We start from the raw sequence: 24,307 nt of genomic DNA on the forward strand, positions 1-24,307 counted from the left end.
TTATATTTCTTCAGGAATCACTATCATCAATTCAATGATGTGTATAATTTAAAAGATACATGACAACTTCATCATGTTATTGTAATGGTCAAATAGATATAACCATAATATATCATTCATTTTTCCTGGTATCTTTTTAACAAGTCGTCTAATTTATTAATAGACTATTCATCAGTCTAATTATCATGACTTGATATATTATATATTTAAATGTACAACCAGTACATATAATAAGTTATTTCTTATCACTTTTATAACTAGATAAAAGTTATACATCTAGGTACATACAAATATATTTTACTACTCCAAGTAGCAATTGTATGTAAGACTTCTTCAGGAAGCTTTTCAAATAATCATTTTGTGATTCTTTATCACTTTGATTATATTGGATCACTAACAAATGTTAGTAAGTTATATATTCACTTCTGGGAATATGCAAACTGAATTATATAGTAACTATATATATACATATCCTGTACTAACAATAGTTTGAAACTATTGATTTCAAGAAATAATAAAATATGTATATATTAATTTGCTTTCGGCATTGCCAATATATGTGAAATCTATATTCTTTGAAATAGAATTTCATGTCTATTCATTCTCTTTAGGGAATGATATTTAAATATTCTAAATGTACAATAAATTTGTACAATTCACATTCTATTCAATAATCAAGTATACTTTTATCTTGATTATAAGTATGTCCGTACTACAGGTACGCGACCACTATTATTCAATTCCACACATGATATATAAATTTCATGCACTTTGATTATGTGTGGTATCTCATCTTTTAGTTGTTTCCACTTTTTCTGGAAATATTTGATTAGTAAATAATGTCATTGATTATTTAAAATCATTACATTCACTTCGGGGAATGACGTTGAACAAGTAGAACATTATTATAAATTTCTTAAAAATTTATTACTTGTTCATCCATAAAAAATATAAGAAATTATTCAACAATTTCTTTTACGATATTTCAAAGAATATATGAATGCAATTTTTGCATAGTCTCCAAGATGTATGCAAAATTTAATCTTTAATATATGTCAGATTCAATAATTTCCAACATTGCAAGTAATAACAATGTATAATAACATGACTAATACGAGGAATCTTTAAAAGTAATTGACTTCAATTCATATCATTCTCTGCAGGGAATGATGAACAATAAATACATGCCTCATGTGTTTAAATAACATTAGTCACGCTCATTGTTATTCTTATACTTTGATGTTTCAATGCAATTTTCTTAACATTCTTTTTGGATATTCAAAACCCACTATAAAATTGCATCAATAATAATCATTTTTAATGATTCTTTAGTTGTATTCACATAAATACAATCATTTTTTTTTGACAAATATAAAACATTTACTTCAGGAAATGTTTGTCAAAATCTATATCGATATTAGATTACTTTTCATTGTCCTCAAAGAATACAAGAACGTATATATAAATATGTATTTATCTCTTTCATTATATATCCATCAACTATATAATGAATATTACGTTTGCATAATCTTCAGGATATATGCAAGATTTTATTGAGGACGCATAATCATCAGGATATATGCAATATTTTATCGAGGATGCATAATCTTCAGGATATATACAATTTTTTTATCGATGATGCATAATCTTCAGGATATATGCAATATTTTATCGATGATGCATAATCTTTAGGATATATGCAATATTTTATCGATAATACATAATCTTTTGGATATATGTATAATTTATATAGATTTTCTCTATCATATCATAGGCACACATATATTGTAAATATTATGAATGATAAGAACATTATATATATATATGAAATCAATAATAAATATATAAAAACATATACATACATATATAATATATAGATATATAGATAAAAATAAAATTAAAAAAAAATCATTGAAATTGTTTCAGTCAGATGAGTATATATATAAATATATATTTAGTGTATCGTGACTTTGAAACAATTCAAGAACTTTAACAAAATACTTACATTGGATCTTAGGCAGAGACTCGTGCTTAAAGCTTGGGCAGAGACTCATGCTTGAAGCTTGGGCAGAGACTCGTGCTGATAACGTGTTATAAAATAATATAAAGTAGATGAGAAGAAAGAAGAAGAAGAAAGAGAAAGTGAATGAGAATTTCTGAGTTGTTTATTCCAATGGGGTGAACCCCTATGTATACAAATACAAGAGTGAGATATTAAGAAACTAAGAAAAAGGGAAACTAAGGAAAAGAGGAATGTTCATTACAATTCATGGTAATAAATAAAAGATTTGGACATCCACATAATTATTAATATTTATAACATCATTGAAATTTTTATTTAAGAATACTCTATTCAATAATAATTTTTAATTTGTTGTAAAAAAAAAAAAAATTGCATTCTATATTATTTTTTAAAAATTATTTCTTTTATATTATCGTACTGCAAAATTTATAATGTATTATTTATATACTAGTAAACAACTTGCGCTTCGCGACGTATGTTTAAAAAAATTTAAAATTATATATATGAAATAAATTAATTATAATTGAATAATAAAATTTATTAAATTTTAACCATAATAATTTCTAATTTATTTTTTTCAAAATAATATAAGAAGCTTTCTTTATTAGAAAACTTATGATATTGGTATAAGATTAGTATTCAATTCGATGTTTGTCATAGTATAAGTATTTAAAAAAAAAAGATAAATCATTTATTTAAATTCAAATATACATTTAGTATATATAAATTAATTAGATATAATTAGTTGATATTTGCATTTAAAAATTTATAACTAACAAAAATAAAAAATCATGATTCTTGATTTATTAGAAATGTGTTGACCATAACAAATAACAGAATTTATGTTATGTGATTAACAAAATTAAAATATAATTAATGCAAAAACTATATTTTAGTTATATAAATTGAAAGACAAAATAAAAATTAAAGTCGTTGTCATTACCGTATTTCACTTTCACCACTATATTCAAAATCATTATCGTATGTCACTTATAGTTACCACTATATTTAAAATTATGAGATTATTTCATAAATATATAAAAACAACAAAAAAATTACAAAAATACAGTTGTACGGAATTTTAAACATTTTTACGATTTTATTTACAGAAAATACAGCTTTTTATGTTGTAGTCTTGTTAATTTGTTGTTGATTTTTTGTTATCTGTATGTAATTTTTTGTTGTTATTTGGATGTTATTTTGTTGTTAGTTTTATGTAGTTTTCTTATTGTTTTCATGTTGTTTCTATGGAAAACAGTAAAAATGTAAAAAAAAAAAATTCTTTAAACGTAAAATTGTAAGTTTTTTACAAAAAATTGTACCTTATGTAATTATCCCTAAAATTATTATCATCGCCGTATCTTATTTGTAATCGCAACTACATTTAAAATTATTGTCATCATTGTATCTCACTTACATATTTACCTCATCTTCATTAATTTTTTTTCTAAACTTTATTCTCTTATGTGTCAATGTTTATATAATGAAAAACCAAACTTTATAATATACTCAATCTATTAAAAAAAATAGATTTTTATAATATTTTAAAAATAATAGATAATTAGGTTTAGGTGTAGAAATATTTTTGTTTGTAAATATAGAAAGAAATTAATAAAAAATTAGAAAATAGATAAATAATAAAAAAAAAATTTATATATACTATTTTTTTTAAAAGCGTTATGTCACTCTTTTATATCTCATCTTTATATATTTTTATATATAAAGAGAGATTGTTAACTTCGATGCTTTTTTCTTATAAATATTTTTAACAATCTCAATTTTCTACACACATAAGCATCCAATAACATCTATATATAATATAAAAATAATATGAAAATGCTATAATATAAAGATGATTGATAATTAATTAAATTTTTTAAATACAAATAAAAGCTAATAATAAATATTTAGTACAAATAATTTTCACTCAATAACTTCTTAAACTTAGAAATTAAATTTTTTCTTATTATTGCATGCATTAGATTTTCATGTAAGATAAATAGTAGACACATTGAGTAATTAATAATTGATAAATTTATACAAATAATAATAGAGAGAAATAATATAGCATGCATAAAGATAATATGAAAGAATAAGTGATGTTAAAAGGAATGTCAAACCAATTCTTCTTTTTGTTGATCATTTTTTTTTTGAAAACTCCTTTTGTTGATCATTCTTTCTTTGAGTATATGTATGAGTGTTCTTGGTAGATTTATATTATAATTGCTAACCACAATCTCAAAAGATGAAAAATAAAAAATGAAAAAAAATAGAAAAAGAAGGAGATAGGCCGAGAGAGAAATTAAATGAGATTGATAAAAAAAAAAAAATATGGTTTTATTTGATTTAGAGTGTATTTTCTTGAGTTGTGTTTGAGATTTATAGCAAAAATTATATAAGTGATGTATAAAAGACTCATGAAAATTTAGATATTTTAATTTTTTAAAATAAAAAATTTATATTTATAAGTAGTTGGACACGTTAATGATGATTAGTGGGTATATTTATAAAAATATAATTAAAAAATTAAAAAAATGAGAGAATGAAGGAGAAAGTAAATAATGTTAATTGAAGAAATTTTAGACTGACACGTCATCGCCTTATACTTCTCCTTTATATATATATAGAGATTTTTAGAAAATAAAATAAAAATATAATTAAAACATTAAAAAAAATGAGAGAATGAAGGAGAAAGCAAATAATGTTAATTGAAGAAATTTTAGACTGTCACATCACCGTCTTATACTTCTCCTTTATATATATACTAGTGAACAGGCCGCGCTTCGCGTGCGGTTGTGTTGAATTAGTGATAATTTTTTTTATAAAAATATTTGTTTAAAAGAATAATAAATTTACATAGATAAATCTAAACAATTCTAAAAAAAAAAAAACAAATTATTATACGATTTCTTATATAAAAAAAGAAAATATAAAGAAATATCTTCAAATGTACTTTACAGTAAAGAAAAATTTAAAACTAAACAATGCTCAGACAAAATGAAACTCTAGAATAAATAATAAATGAAATTCAAATGATTTATGTTATTAAAAATGAGAAAATAAATTAAAACGGTAGATTTGATTATGAAACTCTAGAATAAATATAATTATACTTATATAATTTAAAATAATAAAAAGATGTTTAGAATATTATATAGACAAATAACTGAATAAATTTATTAAATATGAATAAAAGTTAATAATTGAATAAATACTTAAGAGTATTGTGTTATCATTAACACGTGAATCAATCAAAATTAGAGTTATGAATTGAAACACATTGATTGAAATGTTAACTATTTCTTCTTCTAGTCTCTTCACTAAAGTTGCAACTAAAAATAAAGTTTTATATTCACTTGAAAATTGTCTGTACTTACATGTAGTTGCTACAATTTTCAAATTTTGCAGTATAAATAATCTTCACTCAATAACTTCTTAAACTTATAAATTAATTTTTTTCTTATTGTCGCATGCATTAGATTTTCATGTATGATAAATAGTAGACACATTGAGTATTTAATAATTGATAAATTGATAAAAAAAAAAAAAAAGAGTAATAGAGAGAAAATATGAATAAAAATAAAAATTACCTTCTCACCAATAAAAATCATATTAAGACTTATGAGTTCTCCATTATTCTTTGTATTGAGAGAGTCCCACATTCTATAAACTCTAATTTTTATATTTTAAGTCTGAGAAAAGAATACTCTATCATTAGAAAATTAGAAAAGAAGAAAGAACTAAAATTAAAAAAAGTAGAGAGAACTAAAATTAAAAAAAAATAATAGTAGTAAAGTTATGAAATTAAGAGAAATAATTTAAGATACAAATAGAGTTTAGTAAGTGATAAAAAGAAAATGTGTGAATTATCATATTTAAAATTATGTGATATTTGAAAAAAAAAAAAAAAAACTGATAAAGAAATCGTGTAGTTCAAAAAAATGATTCTATAGTTAACATTTTTAATAGAATAAGTCAATTAATAAAATTGATAAATAAATATCAGTAGATTTATTATTTGATTTTTAGAATTGATAATATATTTGGTTTTTTTTTAGAATTTTATAGGAATATTTTATTCAATTAATATTTACAAACTTAATAAAAAATTAAAAAAAAATGAGAGAATTAATGAGAGAAGAGATAGTGTTATTTGAAGTGATTTCAGACCACCACGTCACCGCCTCATACTTCTCTTTTATATATCTTTATATATTAAAAGTGCCTATCTAACGGCAATTCTTGGTTTAACAGAATATTCTTAAAAATAAAAAGAATATTCTGTTAAATTTAACGATTAGGTTTGATCTCCCTTTAACAAATAAACCCAATAATTAAACCCAAAAAATTAAACAATCTTTTAAATATTAATAATCTTTTTTTAAATGAAAAAAATTATTTTACCCACATATCTCTCTAACAAACCTATTTTGGGAGAATATTAATATTTTTTTTTATTTATTTTTTAAAAAAGAAAAATCTTTATATATTAAAGTTAACATTACGTTATCTAATATTTTCTCTGGATAAGCATAGGAAGCAGAAATACCACTTCTATCTTTGTGTGATTGCAGATATACCACTTCTGTCATTGACCCACTTTTTAGCTTTATAAATGGAGATGTTCATATAATATTAACACTTTACAGAATATTTATAAATATAAACTTACATTACAATGCTATGTTAAAAAAAGAACTAAATAGAATAATCTACTACTCCAATAATAAATTTATTTACAATTTTATAATTACACTAATATTATTTTTAATACATTATTAAATAATATTTCAAATATAAATATTTAATTTTTTCAAACAAAAAATTTGTAATCTTTAAAAATAAAATACATTCAAAATCTTAAAAATACCAAAATCTTAAATAAAACTAGCAATACGTGGCTCGGCACGTACATTCACCTAGTATATATATATATAGATATATAGATTGTATACTACATATAATATAAATTTTAGTTATATGCTGTATTGCGCCACTTGTCCCCCACGATTTATTTTTGCTCTCTTTTTTTGTTTAAAAAAAATTAATAAATTTTGATTTGACAAGGATTGTCACATCTATTTTTTTTTTAATTACAAACAAATTATAAAAATGAGTGATAAAATTATATTACTACTGCCATTTTTGTTAAGTTCTTCTTTTTCATCTTATTTTCATTTTTCTTACTTTTAGTTCTTGAAAATTTCAGCCACCTTTATGTGTGGATTGCAGTTAAAAGTTGGCTTTAGTTAGTTATTGATCACTTTTTGATTTTTCAAAAGCCATTTTCCCTCTAATTCTTCTTTCCAACCGTTGTTGCTTTTAATCCTATAATTCTTCATATTATTTCATTTCCATGGCTATTACCCGTTCAAATTCTTCTTTCCTTGTTGTCAAAAAAACCCTACAAAAAATCTCTAAAAATATTCTCGATCCGCTAAAGGAAAGAGGAATTTCAAAGACAATCCTCCTAGCTCTACCTCACCTGTTGCTACCAAACAAAAATCAGTTGGTGAATCAACGAAGAAGAGGAAATCTAAACGTCCTCGACCTCTTGTGGAAGAATCTGACTCGAATTTTGAGCTGGAGGATGAATATTTAGAGATGCCCAAAGTTCATAAGGTAATTTGATTATTTTTGTGATCTTTTAGGGTTTTTGTTTCCTTTATTTTTATTTGTACATATTTGTGTTTGGGTTTGTTGGGTTTTATGCCCTAAATAAAACTCATTTCAATATAATCAGATTTACTTATTAATAAAGGTCAGAAATAACATTTTATGTTGCATGGTTCACATGATTTATTTCATGATTATATATATAATGTATGAATTCTATTTAAGTCCAGAACATATGAATTTGTTAATGATTATAGTGTTGTCAGCATAGTGGAATATAATCTTAATTATATGTTCGAAAGTTTATTCCCTGATTTGTCAGAACACTGGATTTAGACTGACATGGTATAATCAGCGATAGGTATTCTTACACCTTGGAAAAGTGTTATGTCCTTTTCAGGACATTGGCAAAGTTTACCAGTATCGGATGTATGGAGTATACATCGGAAGGGACCGATATTGAACTTTGATTAGATATATTAAAACTTACCGTAATATCTATTCAATTCAATATCACCTGTTGATCCTAGATCAAATGACCTTAATCCTGATATGGGTAGGTTCGATCTCAAGAGTACTATACATGTTCTTTGATTTGTTAGTTAAGCCTACTTTTGGGTCAGGGTGATACGTACATTTTGGGAACATGATAGTATAATTGAGTGGGAGCGCTACCATAAATATGGAATCTATAACTTCTATAGGAACTTAGAAGTGAAACGATGATATCCTTCGAGCTTGGCTAAACAGAAATAAATGGTGGAGATCTCATTTCACTTTGCTGAAATATCATTTATACGGAGCTAAGTGTTTTAAGGATAAAATACATTGAAGGTGTAGCGGTAACAATAGTGCCTTTTCAATGTAGATCATCTATTAGAGGGTTATTGATCACATTAGGGTTATAACAATGGATAACTAATGACGTGTCTATATCATGGAACATATTGAGCGTTCTATATGACTGAGAGTGCAATTCCAAGTTCTAAGTGTGGATTCAATGAGGAATTAATAAGTTAGGGAATTTACTTAGTAAATTCGGTTTGACTTATTGGAAGCTCGGTTATATAGACCCATGGTCCCCATACTAGTTGAGACCATACTGCTTGTAAGACTCAGTTAATTGATTTTGATTAATCAATTATAATTCTAAAGTTAGACTATGTCTAGTTTATGAATTTTCACTAAGCAAGGGCAAAATTGTAAGAAAAGAGATTCTAGGTTTTATTTATTAATTAAGAGACTTTATATGTCTAATTAATAAATATATTAAATGATAATATTATTTAATAATTAATTTTTAGTTATTAAATAATTAGAATTGACATTTAAATGGTTGAATTGGAAAATTAGCGTTTTTGAGAAAATGAAATGCAGAAATGATAAAACAGCAAATTGCATAAGTGAGGCCCATTATCCAAAGCCCATGGCCGACCACTCTTATAGGCTTTTATCATTTATTTTTTCATTATTTTAATGCCAAATAATTCTAACTTAAATCTAGGTGGTTACCTATAAATAGGTAGTGATGGCTTCAGAAAAAAGATGATGCATCTCATTCTTTCAGAGAAAATCTTCTAGCCGCCACCTTCTCTCTTCTTTTCTTCTTCAATTTCGAAATCCTTGAGTGATAGAGTAGTGCCCACACACATCAAGTGGTATCTCAATCATAGTGTGTAAGACTGTAGGAGATTCCAAACAACAAGAAGGAGAATCAGCAACAAAGGAATGAGAGAAAGAGATCCAGGTTCAGATCTTGATTATGTTCTGCTACAGAAAGGAATCAAAGGCTAGAGATCTAAACGGAAGGAGTCATTATATACTGCTGCACCCAATGTAAGGTTTTCTTAAACTCTTATGTGTTTATTTCATTGTTTTAGAATTCATGTTAGGATGTTAATGAAACATACATGGTAGTAAATCTAGATCTTGGTAAAATATTTCTAACAGGGTTTTCCTAATGATCACTATTTAAGTGTTACGAAATATTATATATATGGATGTCTTAATCAGTTAAATCAATTATACCATAAATATTATTGTATTTTCCTTTATTTTATTGATTTAATATTCTATTATTCTAGTCATATTTTTATATAAATAGGGATTCACCCTAATAAAATAAGGATTAATTACACCGAAAGACCTTGATTGCATTTTATTTATAGATATATGACAACTTATTTAATTTAAGGCTAATTAAGATTTTTTTTCTCCGAACTTTGACATGTACCAAATCATGCCTCTTGAACTTTTTTGGTCGTTAAAACTTCCCCCTGACTATTGAGATTATTAGATTTAAGGACTTTTATCTAATTTCATTCAATTTTACTATCCGGAGGTATAGGCAACGATTTTTAAATGTGCCTTAAAAAATCCTTTAAATTTGTAAAAGAGAATTGCCCACGGTTTAAAACCACTGGCTATACTATAGGCAACAGTTTTAAACTATCGTCTATAATATACCTGACAGTTTTAAACTGTCAGTAATTCCCATGCTTCAATTTCATGCATTTTAGATCTGAAATTTCATTTCCCGCATCTTAAATTTTTAATTTTTATTTCCCCATCTTAAATTTCATTTCCCTCCTCTTAAGATATAAAGTCCCCCCAAAAAATCATATCTCATTTTTTCAAAGTCATTTGTAAATTTATTTTATTTCCTAATTTTCTCTCCTCTACGACCACGAGCCACACTGTCCCTCTCCTCCACTCTCTCTCGCTATGTCGCTCTCCTCCGCTCTCTCGTGGCAACACAAAGGTAAACAATATTATCTTATTTGTTGTTTAAATTTTTATTAGCCATGATTTGGTTTGTTGATCTTGATTTGTGTGTGTTCAAAATAAATCTGAAGCTTGCAGATCGAAGAAAGTTTTGAGGATCGTCAAGTGAAAAGCAATTCGAAACTTGTAAAAGAAAATTTAGAGGAGGAAGAAGACGAGCGCAACGACGGTGGAGGAGGATGAAGCTTGTAAAGGTTTTGGAGCGGCTGCAACATATGCGAGAAGTGGTTTCGAGGAGGATGAGATAATTTTTTTGGGGCAATCCACTATAGCGACAGTTTAAAATTGCCGTCTATACTATAGGCCACAGTTTAAACAGTTTTAAACCGTGGCCTATAGTATCGACTATAGCCGACAATTTCAAATCTCGGGAATTCTTTTATACCGACGCTTTTCCACGATCGCCTATTCTATCAAGTATTCACGACGCTCGTATAGGTGACGGTTTTATAGACCGTCTAGAATTCTTTACCTGACGGTGTAAAAATGTAGGATTTTTTAGGTTTTTTAGTAGTAATGAGAAATTTGTATATATGTATATGTACACAAAATAAATTGTTGTACAAAGTTTACATAGACATGAGATTGATTAAAATAAGGCTTAAATATTAAGAAAATATAATCATGATTTGATTATAGCCTGAAATATATTTTATGAGAATTTATAAGCGTCACATAAATGTTGCAACAAGTGGTTGTTTATTTAGAGCTCCTAATACATGTCTTAAGTGATATAAATTTAAAGCTGCACGCACTATATGACAAATATCTTTGTATAAAATAGAGACATGTAAGTAAATTTTTATTTAAAAAACACGTATGATTGTTTATGCAATATAAATTTGTAAATTATAAGTTAAGTTTTTAATTATATTATAAATGATATTGAAGAACAAATTTTTATTTCTTTTTGTATATTGAGAATATTAAATGTATATAGTTTGTTCATTGGCAGAGAAGCTTGAAGTACTTCATATGCATCAATATTATAGATATATGATCATTTGATATGTAAATTAAGATTATACAACAAGAATAGAACAAATATATAGTCTTGGAGTACCATAATTGTTGCAAATAAAATTTATATTATCATTAATGTGTTAAGTTCATATTTCTTGAAATTTAAATTTTTGTATGAACAATATTGTATATACACATGCATGAATGATTCAATAAGTTGGATAAATATTGATATTCCACGAACTCCTCAAGTGCACACATACACTTTGGAAGAGTTATAGATACTATATGGTCATAGATTATATACGATGATATTTTAAAAGTGATAACAATAATCTTATGAGATATATTATCACCAAAATAATTGTGAATCATATGTGCATGAAGGAGAGACATATTCATGTTGTACTCTTTTTCCCTTAGCTCAGATATTGTCCTAGTGGGTTTTCCTGCCAATGTTTTTAACGAGACAACTTACAAATAATTATGAATATAAAATAGAATAATTATCTTTTTTACCCCTGTACTTATGACACTATATTATTATGCCCCTTAATCTATTCAGCTTATTACAAATAGTCCTTGTATAATTTTATATGCATACATTTAGTCCTTCTGTTTATTTTGTTTAAAAATACCGTATTATAACAAAGGATAGAGTAGTAATTTCATCTCTTTTTAGAGGGAAAATTGACTATGAGGTGGCATAATAACTGACAATGAAAGATGATTAAAAAATGATTTCATAACCTTTTAAAAAAATTTAATAAAAATAATTTTATTAAAATAATTCCAATCATTTTTTAGCAGTTCAAATTAGAAAAAAGGTGTAAAATTAGGATTCTACAGTATTTGAAGAGATGGATATCACTAGAAAGAACATGAGATTTTTGGAAAATTAAGGTAATGATATTCTATTTTTTTGGGATGTTATTTTTCATTTTTTTTTCCTGTGATTGTAATTTTTATGACTTGTAATTTATTTTCCTAATGGTATATATTTTTTCAACTACTATCTATGTATAATGCCACATTATTAATTTAACAGTCAACTTTAGTCAATTTTAACAGAATTAGATAGAAGGATTATACTATTCCAACTGATATATTTTAGGGGGTATTTTTAACTACACTTATAAATTAAGGGGCATCATAGTATAGTGTCATAAGTACAGGGACTAAAAAAGCTAATTATTCTATAAAATATATACTGCACTCTTTTTTCCTTAGCTCAAGTTTTGTCTCATTGAATTTTCTTGACAAGGTTTTTAACGAGGTAGCTTTAAATCATGTTAACATCTTTATGTAGCGAGTAGAGAATGCGCGGGAGTGAAATTATGACATAACATAATTGAGAAACATATGGACTACACTCAATAAAAAAGTATCAACACCAGTAGTTCTTTATGAAGATAATACTGCTTGTATCATTTAACTTAAAAGAGAGTACATTGAAGGAGATATATTTAAAACATATTTCACCAAATTCTTCTCAATACATTTCAAGAGAATGCATATTGGTGTCTAACATATTCAATCAAGTGTCAATCTTGTAGACTTATTTACAAAGTCATTACCAACATCAATATTCGAGAAGATGGTTCACAAAATTAGAATTTGTTGATTAGAAGATCTCCACAATTTCCTAAATAAGGAAGAATGAATTCATACTGCATTCTTTTTCCCTTGGCCAAGTTCTTATCCTATTAGATTTTTTGGCAAAGTTTTTAATTAGACAGTTATTATAGATATCCAAAGAGAATGTTATAAAATATTATATATATGGATGTCCATGTTACCAAAATCAATTATACCATAAAATACTATTGTATTTTCCTTTATTTCATTGATTTAGTTTTTCATTATTTTAGTCATATTTTTGTATAAATAGGAGTTCACCCCATTGAAATAAACTACTGAGAAAAATCTCATTCAATATCTCATTTTCTTCTTCTCTTTGTGTTCTCTCTTCTCCTATGTCTTTCTCTATATTCAATTTTATTTATAACAGTGTCTTATTTTTGTTTATGTTTATGTATTTGATTTGTTTGAATATCTTATACGTTTTTTAACAGTTGTATAAGTATTATTTTTTATTGTTCTATTTACACGTAGGGCAAGTGTAAATTCCTAGTTCTTAATATTCCATTTGATGATGTATTTGACGATCTTCTTGGCAAAAGAGTTGGAAGGTAAGTGGTTGTTTTTTTGTTATTTTAGTTGTTATATTTGCTTCATTATTTTTTATTTATTTTTGGGTTGTTTTAGAGTTATTTTAGTAGTTTTTGAGCAAAAATCTTTGTTTTGATGTGCTGAAATAAATCAAAATGAATGACATAAGTAGTGCATGCATGATGTGTAAAAATGTATTTTGGTAAATAAAACATTAAAAAAGATATAAAAGTTTATAAGCATTGTTATTTGACACTAGTGGTGCATAATACTTTCCATAAGTATCATTTTACCGTTGGTTAGTGATATTTTTCAAAAGTAATTTTCTTAAGTTATATGAAACCCGCTACTTAATTACCACAATAATAATTTGACACCAACGAAAATACTAGATAGCAATGGTATTTTTAACAATTCTCAAAATTTATCTAGCCCTGTGAAGATATATTTATAATAAAAGTTGGCTTTTATATTTTTTTTGTGTAAATTTTTTTAATATTTATATATTTATGGCAATAATAATGACAACAACATTAAATTTTAACTTTTTAAGTAAAGTGAAAAGATGAAGGGAAAAGGAACTTGTTTGTTTGCGTAAACGTTTAGAATTTTGAAATAATCTTATATACATAACTTTGTTAAAATTTCGTATCTAAAATTAAAAAAGAAAGAATAAAAAGAACCTCACAAATAATAATAATTAATAAAAATAAAAGAAACAAAAAAAAAAAAAAAAAAAACACAAGCATAAGCGTAATAAACAATGTAGCACCATCACCAATGAAAAAGAAATTTTACAAGTCAAACTGAAGCATATAAGTTAGGAATAAAAGAAAACCATCTGAAACCACAACTCCATTTATCAGGTAATGAAGGAGATTTGGGAAGCCAATGCCAAGTCCTCCTACTTGATTTGAAGTAGAGAATCTCAGGCCATGTATAACAACAAATGCATATCATTCCCTGATGCCAAAAGCAATAAACATGCTGATAATTATGGTAACACACGGACGTGAATTTTCTACACATCATTTCAGGTACTCTATCATACTCCAACCACTCATTCCCCAATCCCAATTCCCACACTTTCAACATCTTCGTAATCCCACTCACTCCTATACCTCCGATCAAGTATAGCCTTTCATTCCCTCCTCCTTCTCCACCATTTTCACTTACCAATCGAGCTAAAGTGAGCTCCCCTGGAACCTCTGCTTCTGATCTCCGCCAAACCCTTTTCTCCAAATCGAAGCTAACTATGGAAAATGGCTCCGCCGTGGTGAAATACAGTGCCCCTTTATAGTAAACACCTTCCTGGTGGTGCCTGTCGTTGAGAATTGGCTCGAAGCCGTCTGATTCAGTCCAGGAATGACTCCTTGAATCGTAAAGGTAGGTGGATTTTGAGGACGATTGAGAACAGAGAGCAAAGATGCTGTAGCCAAATGGGGTGGAAACTAGAGTGAGAAGCTCGAATGGGAAAGGGTATTTTGGGAATTTGATTTCTCTCTCAGTACTTGCCAAGAGGTTTGAGACAACGAAGGAAGAGGAGGTAGGGAGAGAGAAACAAAGGAGGCCATTGTAAGAAGAAGAGAGCAGAGAAGCGGAAGAAGGTAACGAAACAGAGGAATAAAGAGCTCGCTTTCGCCAAGCGTTTAGGTTGGAATCATAAAGAGGGAAGCGACGGGGAGAATAAGGGTGAGAAAGCAAGAGAAAAGAAGAAAAAGATTGTAAAGAGGAAGTGTGTTTGGAAATGAAACAAGGTGAGAATACCATAGACCTGAATGTCTTGCAAGTTGATCTAATGTTAAAGAAGTTTTTCAGAGGTAGAAATGAAAGGATTAGCTCCATGAGTTCCTCTGGCAGCTTGCTCCAGATACCGGGATCCATGTCCGACGACGACGACGGTGTCATATGAGATTGAGCCGTGATCATGATTGGCCGGCTAAGGAGCTTAGAGGAAGAAAAGTGAAGACGACTGTTTCCTTTGTTAAGTTGATGTTTCATTGGTAACACCGAAGGGATTATGCTTTGAAACAAGGACAGAGAGAACTTTTTAGACTTTGCCCAATTTTACAAAACTTGGAAATGGCCAAACCAAATGGGATGTGTTTTAGATCAAGAGTTAGATAAAGGCAAAGGCATTGACTGACTCAAGCCTATATTTACATTTACTTTTAATATAATATATGCTTATGTACAAGAATAAAGATTAAATAAAAATGAAGACTTTATAAAACCAACTTGTCACTATCTGTCAAGGTTTAGCCGAAGTTTAATCCAAGATCGCAACTATGTTTATTTAAAATGTTCATTTTGTCGATAGGCTTGATTGAAATATAGAAAGAATGAACACTGATGCCATGTATTGTATGTCATCCATATAGTCAATGCACTCAAATACTAAGTCCTACCTAATTCGCATCTTCTCTATCACTCTCCCATCCAAATATTCTGGTGTAAATAATATAATGAGTGCTCAAAATTTTACCCAAACGGATTAAATGATCATTCTTTTTCGAACACGGATTAAATGATCATCTTTATTATAATTTAGAACACGAAAATTTTGAATATTCCATTTATATTGGATAGATAAAAAAAATCGACTATTTTCTTCGTCAAGTTTTTTAGGAGAAATTTCACTATCAATATATAATAATATATCATTTATTAAATTTGAGTTCCCTTATTAATTTTTACCAAATAATTTTTTTTTTATTACATGAACTTCTCATTTTACTCTTTTTTAAAATTAAAAAGAAAATGTAAAATACTGAAGAAAAAAAAAATCCAAAACCCCAAATCTCTCTTCCCTCTCTCTCTCTCTCTCTCTCTCTCTCTCTCTCTCTCTCTCTCTCTCTCTCTCTCTCTCTCTCTCTCTCTCTCTCTCTCTCTCTCGGTAGTGGAAAACCGAACCACACCCCAATCACTTAAGAATCATTCACCATTATAATGGGTAAGTTGTGTTTTAAGCATTTTGTTATATATTAGTGATAGTATGTAGTTTGTTTTTCGTTATATGTGTGTGGTATTTGCTGAAACTCTGAAATGGTAGTCTGGTTTTTTTATCAGAATCTGGGTTTTCCAAAGAATATCGATTGTTTGTCGATACAATGTCGATAATATACGAAGGAAGGTCAGGAATGACCATTATCGACATGATATCGATAGTTTGTCGACATCTTGTCGATAACTAAAATAATTTTAATAAAGCATTGTTATCGATAGTATATCGACATATTTTCGATAAAATTTGAAAATATACTTTTGTCGATTATATTTGGCAGTGTATTGATAGTTTGTCGATATTTTGTTGACATGTTGTCGACAATACACCTAATTAATTTAAATCGTTGTCGATATTTAGGAATATTTCCTGGTATTTATGTTTGTCGATAATTTATCGAGTGAATGTTGATAGATTATCGACGTTAAGACAAAAAGATTGAAAACTTTTAAACAGTAAACATGAAACAAGTAAAAAGTTTGAAACATAAGTAAAGACTAAATAAACTTTAAAACTAACCACTAAACAATCATAACAATTTAAAAGTTTACACTGTGTCAATGAGACTCGCAATACAAGCACAACGGGTCAGGCTTGACCGGTTCGCCATTAAAATAACTTAATTTGCAACGACAACACACTTTGGGGAACCCTGGTGGTGGAGGCAGCCATTCATTTTTTTTTTGAAGTTGTAGGAACTGTCATTTGTTCGCCAGCCTTTCATTTTCAAAACGTTTAAAAGTTTTTATATATTCTTGTATCTCTATAGTAACTTCGTCACTAGGTTCTTGTTTGATCTCTTCACTAGACAGAAGTTTTTGTTTGATCTCTTTACTAGACATTTAGAACTTATAAGAGAAGAACACCCTATGGATAAAGAATAAGAAACATATGTAACTTATGAAGTAGAAATTTTCTTTTATAGAGCAGAATAGTTATTAGGAAGGTAGGAAAAAATAATTAATATTAAATGTCCAATTATACACGTTTATGGCATGCAATGTGCATTTATCAATATTATATCGTGTAAAGCCCGCTTAGTTAATTTGGAAATTAGCAGTTAATCTTGATTAATTATGAAATTATTTATAGCTATTTAAATAATTTATTATACTGTTATTTATTGAATTCAGCGATGCATTTTATGTCATTCAGTAGTTTTCATATTTTGCATTTCCGGTGCCCGGTATTTTGAAACTCGGTGTTTGGCTCAGTAGAAATCACAACTTAGTATGTTAGTAGTTTGGGGCGGTTTATTAGACATTGGGAATGTCAGGAATGGCCGGGAATTTAGAATTTCCCAAAAATACCCCTTTAGTTTGATTTATGTGGTTTTAAGGTGGAGGGGCAAAATGGTCTTTTCGCCCCATTAGTGTTTTGTCTTTTAGTGACTTGATTATTTGAAAATAAATGTTATTTATTTGATTATTTGGCTGAAATAGATTATTAGTTAAAGCCTTCATTTTATTCATTTTTCATTCAAAAATTTAGAAAATAGAAAAATTGCAAAACTCTCTCTTTATTTCCTCTCATTTTCGGCCACCTTGGAGCAGCAAGGAATTGGTCTTCTCCCTTGAAGTTTTGATTGAGAATTCATCTCCTTTTAAGGTCCATTTGAAGCTAGGTTAGCTCTTGTTTTTCCTTCTTTAATTTGTTGAAAAAAAAATGATGAAATTGATGTAATGCATGCATGATAAATTGAGGTTGTTGCTGCTGTGTTTTGTTGTTGATTTCTGAGGTTTAAAGCTTGTTTGTTTGAGTTGATTTGAACTGTTGTGAAGCATGATAGTTAGGTTGAGTAAAGTTATGATTTTTCTATGTTAAAACTATGGTTTTCAAAGAGAATTGGTTAGATTCTGTTGCTGTGATGTTGTTGATATTTTTAGTTGTTTTCAGAAGCTTAATCATGCATATTTAAGTAGATTTAATCAGATTTGAATGCATGTTAGAGGGATTTGCTCAAGTTTGAGTTTAGAACTCAAAGCTTGAGCTTTAATGGCAATTTTTGTATCTGTGATTTCTGGGTAATTTTAATGCTTTGAAAATGTTCTTTGGGGTATTTAGAGCAGGTCTGGAAGGTTTGGTATGAATTGGGTTTGATTTGATTGAGTTAGGAATTTTTGAAAAATTCCTGCGAGGAACCGGAATTCCGGTTGTGCAACCGGAATTCCGGATGAGGGTCCAGTAATTCCCAGAACCGGAATTCCGGTTGCAGAACCGGTCTACCGGTTGGGGAATTTTCAGAACCCGTGTTTTCCTCGTTTTTAGGTTTTAGGGGGTATTGCCATGCTTCTTATCGATAGGGAAACTTTTAGTTCCTAGTTTATGTCCCCGGGAAGTGATTTAGCATGTCACTTATAGTGTTGTGATTTTTATGGTTTAGGAGCCTGTAATCCGCCGCTCAGCTAAAGTTCCAGTCAGGTTGACCGGCACACCTGAATTCGGAATCCAGGTAAGATTAGTATAACAGTATGCATATGTAGATTACATGTTTAGCGTGCATGTAGGAAGCCTGTTAGATTACATTAGTTATGTATGTTGGCTTCGAACCATCCAACCCTGTCACGTCGGTACAGGCTGGAGTATGACCAGCAGCCGGAGTATGACCGGTTCGACCGATCAGGCTGACATTTGGTTGGTGGTTCCGTACTATTGACCTATCCCGTCGGTACAGGCTGGAGTATGACCAGCAGCCGGAGTATGACCGGTTCGATCGATCAGGAGGATACTTGTCAATAGTACCGTCCCTGTGAACGTTCAAAACTCAGTACCATGTTGGACATGGCAGTAGTGGCTCAGTACCGTGTTGGACACGGCAGTAGCGGGACTCAGTATCGTGTTGGACACGACAGTTAGGGTTATGATCAGGGGTGTGGGCGTCTGATCATAACCGGGATTATGTATGAGTATTATTATGCTTTTCTTACTGAGTCTGTCGACTCACAGTTTTACGTTTATGTGTAGGTAAAGGCAAGGCTAAAGCTGATGGACCGTGAGCGAGCTTGTGAGGATTGTACATGTCGGGGCGGTTAGGCCTGGAGCGTACGATCATTGGGACAGCGAGGCTGATTTTTGTAACTGGTCGCTAGGCGACATTTATTTTGTGTATCAGTTAAACAGTTAAATCTTTTTGTAAATGATTTTATAGTCAAGATCCCGAGTCTTTTGTAATATTATTTTATAAGTTTAATTAAAAAGCAAAAATTTTAATTAATCACGTTTTTCCATAAACCTCGTTGATTAGCAACGAGCTGCACAGTATGTTTAAAAATCACGTAATACGCCTATGTTAGTTAGGGTGTTACATATCGATACATTATCAATAATTTATGGATAGGAAAAAATTAAGGCCACACTTTATTGATATTATATCGATGATATGTCGACTTCCTCGATAATTTTATAGAGCAGAAGTTGGAAAGGTGGGAAAAATTAATTAGCATTAAATGTCCAATTGTACACGTATATGTCATGCAATGTGCATTTATCGATATAATGTCGATACTTTGTCAATAGTTTTTCGAAAGGTATAATTTTTATTGACACCTTTGTCAATATGATATTGATGATATGTCGACAGTTTATCGACGGTCTTGTCAGTTTTATAGAGTAAAAGTTGGGAAGGTGGGAAAAATTAATTATCATTAAATGTCTAATTGTACACGGGTATGACATGCAATGTCCATTTATTGATATTAGATCAACATGTTGTCGATTGTTTATCGATAGGCCACAAAAATTCCACTGCTTAATTTATCGATATGATATCGATGATATGTGATTTTCTGTCTCGACGATGCCACTGCTAGAAATCATGACAGTTCTTATAAATGGGATGTCGACAGTTTTTCGATCATGTTAAATTTCTACCGTTTTTAGTTTTTTATAATTTTTCGGTATTTATCCCTAACTTACCTTTATTTGTTTAAAATTACAGGATCGACTGTGTTTCTTATTGTATCGTACGATGGTGTTTGGTGTGTTGAGGGTTTTAATTGGGTTTATAAAGTCGAAGGCAGTTTGACATTGATAGTTAACACAACCATACAACAATTGTACCAGATTTTATATGAAGAGTTGGAGGTTGATCCTTTGGCGTATAATTTGAAATTAAAAGATTTGTTCCTTGTACATGAAAGGACAAACGGTTTTGCCAAAGGTTACTAAGAAAGAATGCCAACTTAGAACGTTCTTAGAGATGAGGCAACAATGTCAAACACAGATTTTATGCCATTATTTATGACTAAGATGAGAAAAGTTAAGAATTTAGAGCCTACCCCGCCTACTAATCCTCTCCCTCAGAGTGTGGTAAGGTCTTTCGTTCCTGAAATAGATGTTATGATTGGTGTGAATGAGGAGGTTCCTACCAATGTAGATAAACAGCAAGAAGCGGCAGGAGTTGATCAGTTTGAGGAGTTCAATACTCTGTTCTACAATAACGATGCTATGAATGATGAACATGATTTGGTAGTCGATGAAGCCGTAGAGGTACCTTCCTTGAGGTTAGAGTGTGCACTGAGAAACCATGGTACACAGCGAGAACGACAACTCCGTAATGAAAATTGTAATACACCTGGAACTAGTAGTAGTCGACAAGGTAGATCTGAAGAACATGCTCCTCCTCATCATGCACCCTTGTCAACTTTATCGTCATTTGAAGTTTGTACCAAGTTCAAAGCTCCTATGTCGACAAAGGAAAATATAATGGAAAATCATAAGCTTACTACTTGTTTACAAAGTAAGGTTTCAAGGGAGATACAACTTGGATAAGAAGGAAGAATTGAGACAAGTAGTGACTAGGTTTGTAATTAATGACAATTTTGAGTGGATGGTGAAGAGGTCAGCCCTCGATGTGTTGTACGTTACATGCAAGGATCCAGATTGTAAATGGAGATTGAGGGGAAGGAAGAAGATGCATTTTAACAGCTTTGAGGTTACTGTATTTCACAACAAATACATATGTAACCTGAATGCGAGACATTCAAATCACCGTCAAGCAGCACCATGGGTGGTTGGCCACCTTATTAAGGGGAAGTACACCCAAGATGGAACTAAGTACAAGGGTAAAGACATATAAAGGGACATGTTTGACGCCTATAGTATCCAGATGAGTTATGTGAAGGTGTAAAGGTGCAGGGAGAAGGCACTTACGTATGTGAGGGGTACGCCAGAGTTTTCAGACATTAAGCTATATGGATACTAGTACATGTTGGAACAGAAGAATCCAAGTACCATTATTGACTTGTATTTAGAGGATGAGCGATTCAAGTACTTTTTTATATCACTCGGTGCATGTAGAAAGGGATTTACTTTCTATCGTCCTGTTCTGAGTATCGACGGCACATTTTTAAAGACGAAGTATGGCGGTATAATGTTAGTTGTTGTGCCATACGATGCCAACAACCAATTATTTTCGATTGCTTTTGGTATCATTTACAGTGAGAATAATGACTCTTAGACATATTTCTTACAGAAGTTGAGGGAAGCAATTGGGGTGGTTGAGAACTTAGTAATTGTGTCAGAGAGACATCAAAGCATTGACCATGCTATTGACCTTGTTTTCCCCGAAGCAGTCCACTGTGCATACTATAATCACATTGTTATGAACGTGAACTCTAAGTTCAAGATTGATGCTCTTCACAACCAAATATATTATGTTGCTTACTCATGGTCAAAAACTGAAGGTGATAGAAAATTTGAGAATCTTAGAAAGATGAATCCTGCCATTGCTACATATGTGAAGAGTATAAGATTTGAGAAGTGGGATCACCCTTATTGTTTGGACGATCGATACAACATCATGACCAACAACGCTGCTGAAAGCTTCAACAGTGTCACATAAGAGTTCAAGAAATATCCAATAACTACTTTGGTTTAATTTATCAAGTTTACACTGCAATCTTGGCTCGCTAATCGCCTTAAAAATGCAGTCAAACGTACAATCCCTTTAGCCACGCTCTTTGAAAAAAAGTTGGCAAAACATCATAATGATGGAAGGTTCAGGCACGTCCAACGAAATGGAGCCAATTCGTATAACGTTTGTAGGGGACCTAACGGTGAAAGAGGTGGTGATGTGAACCTAGTTGAAAGGACATGCACCTACGACGTGTTTACCTTGTTGAAACTCTCTTGTACTCATGCATGTGTCGCAGCATTGAAAACAAATACGAGTGTGTACACGCTTTTCTCACCTTATTATTCGAAAGATATGTGGAGGAAGATTTACGATGATACCATCAATCTTGCTGGTGACGAGGATGATTGGGTTCTCCTTGAACACATCAAGAACATGAAAGTTAGGGTATCTGTGGAGAAGAAACCAATAGGTCGTCCAAGGAAAAGTAAGGTTGGAAGAAGACGGGAGAATCGTTTCCCGTTTGATGATAAAAAAGTCATGATAGGCTGGAAGAAGACGGGAGAATCGTTTCCCGTTTGGTGATAAAAAAGTCATAATACCTCAAAAATTCGACAACTGTGGTGGTTCATGCCACAATAGAGCAACATGCAAAACCCGTATTTGAGGCGTAGTGTGCTATTAGTTGTAATAACATGTTATGTATTTGTTATTCAAAACTAAATATTTTTTTTTTCTGATTTCTGCTTTAAAATCAGGTTGGTACTCTACTTATTTGATGAGAAAGAGGATTTTTTTTTTTGTTTTTATAAAAATTATCGACATCATGTCGAATTACTGTCGGAAAAATCTACATTTTTTTGGAAAAAATAATTCAGCCTAATAATCGAAAAGAAGTCGATAAACTATCGACATCATGTCGACATTACGTCGACATGAATACTTTCATTTTTGGAAAATTAGTCTTTTTCATGTAATCAACATCATCGACAAAAATGTCAAAAAACAGTCGATGTATCATTAATAACTCTCTGTTTGTGAGAACAACACATTATTTGTCAAATAAATAATCAACTAAGTAATTAATGTTGACAATATATCGACAACATATCGACATACCATCGATAAAGTCGTAAGTTAATGAAAAAGAAAAATAAGTAAAATTATACAAAATATATAAACTTTGATAATAAATGGTTGCAGTAATTGTTTAACTATCGAGAAGAGGTCGAGAAACTATCAACATTATGTCGACATTACATCGACATGAATGCTTTTTCTTTAGAAAATTAGTCTTTGTCATGCAATCAACAACATCGACAAAATATCGATAAATGTCGATATATCATCGACAAACACTTTGCTTGGGATAACAACACATTATTTGTGAGGAAAAATACACTAAACAATTAATGTCGATAATATATCTACAACATATCAACATACCATCGATAAAGTCTTAAATTAATGAAAAAAGGAAGTTAAGTAAAATTATACAAAATATATATACTATGACAATAAATGGTTACACTAATTGTTTAAAAAGATGAAAATTGAAAAAAAGAAAATAAGTAAATTATACAAAATATATAAAGACTACACAAAATATATAGCGTATTTTCAATTATACACAGATATATATATCAATCGACATTTTGGTAATAGAGATCGATGCACCACCGTTCACGAAACATCCTCATCCGATCCTACGTCACATCACCTATTGGACATTGCATCATCAGATGCTCCACGTATACAATGGCATAAGTGCCACAATCACCACTAAATGCAACATAAAAATATGGAATTAGTAGAATGTAATGTAGATTTTATTATTATAGTACTTTTTTTAAGATATGTACCTTTTTCTGCCTTCGGAGGTAAGTCGTGG

At 29.6% G+C, this 24,307-nt stretch overlaps 1 protein-coding gene across 1 annotated transcript; it reads right to left on the reverse strand.

The window, feature by feature from the left end:
- Positions 1 to 14,306: 14,306 nt before the first annotated feature.
- LOC115713747 (F-box/kelch-repeat protein At5g43190) lies at positions 14,307 to 15,771 on the reverse strand. The gene has a single exon (XM_030642230.2). The coding sequence runs from the start codon at positions 15,557 to 15,559 to the stop codon at positions 14,360 to 14,362; it is 1,200 nt and encodes a 399-aa protein (XP_030498090.1). The 5' UTR covers positions 15,560 to 15,771; the 3' UTR covers positions 14,307 to 14,359.
- Between the last annotated feature and the right edge of the window lie 8,536 nt (positions 15,772 to 24,307).

The sequence above is a fragment of the Cannabis sativa genome, chromosome X (assembly GCF_029168945.1).
Source record: "Cannabis sativa cultivar Pink pepper isolate KNU-18-1 chromosome X, ASM2916894v1, whole genome shotgun sequence".
Classification (NCBI taxonomy): domain Eukaryota; kingdom Viridiplantae; phylum Streptophyta; class Magnoliopsida; order Rosales; family Cannabaceae; genus Cannabis; species Cannabis sativa.

Excerpts from the sequence above, each read along its gene's own strand:
- LOC115713747 (XM_030642230.2), bottom strand. The coding sequence starts at position 15,559 with ATGAAACATCAACTTAACAAAGGAAACAGTCGTCTTCACTTTTCTTCC.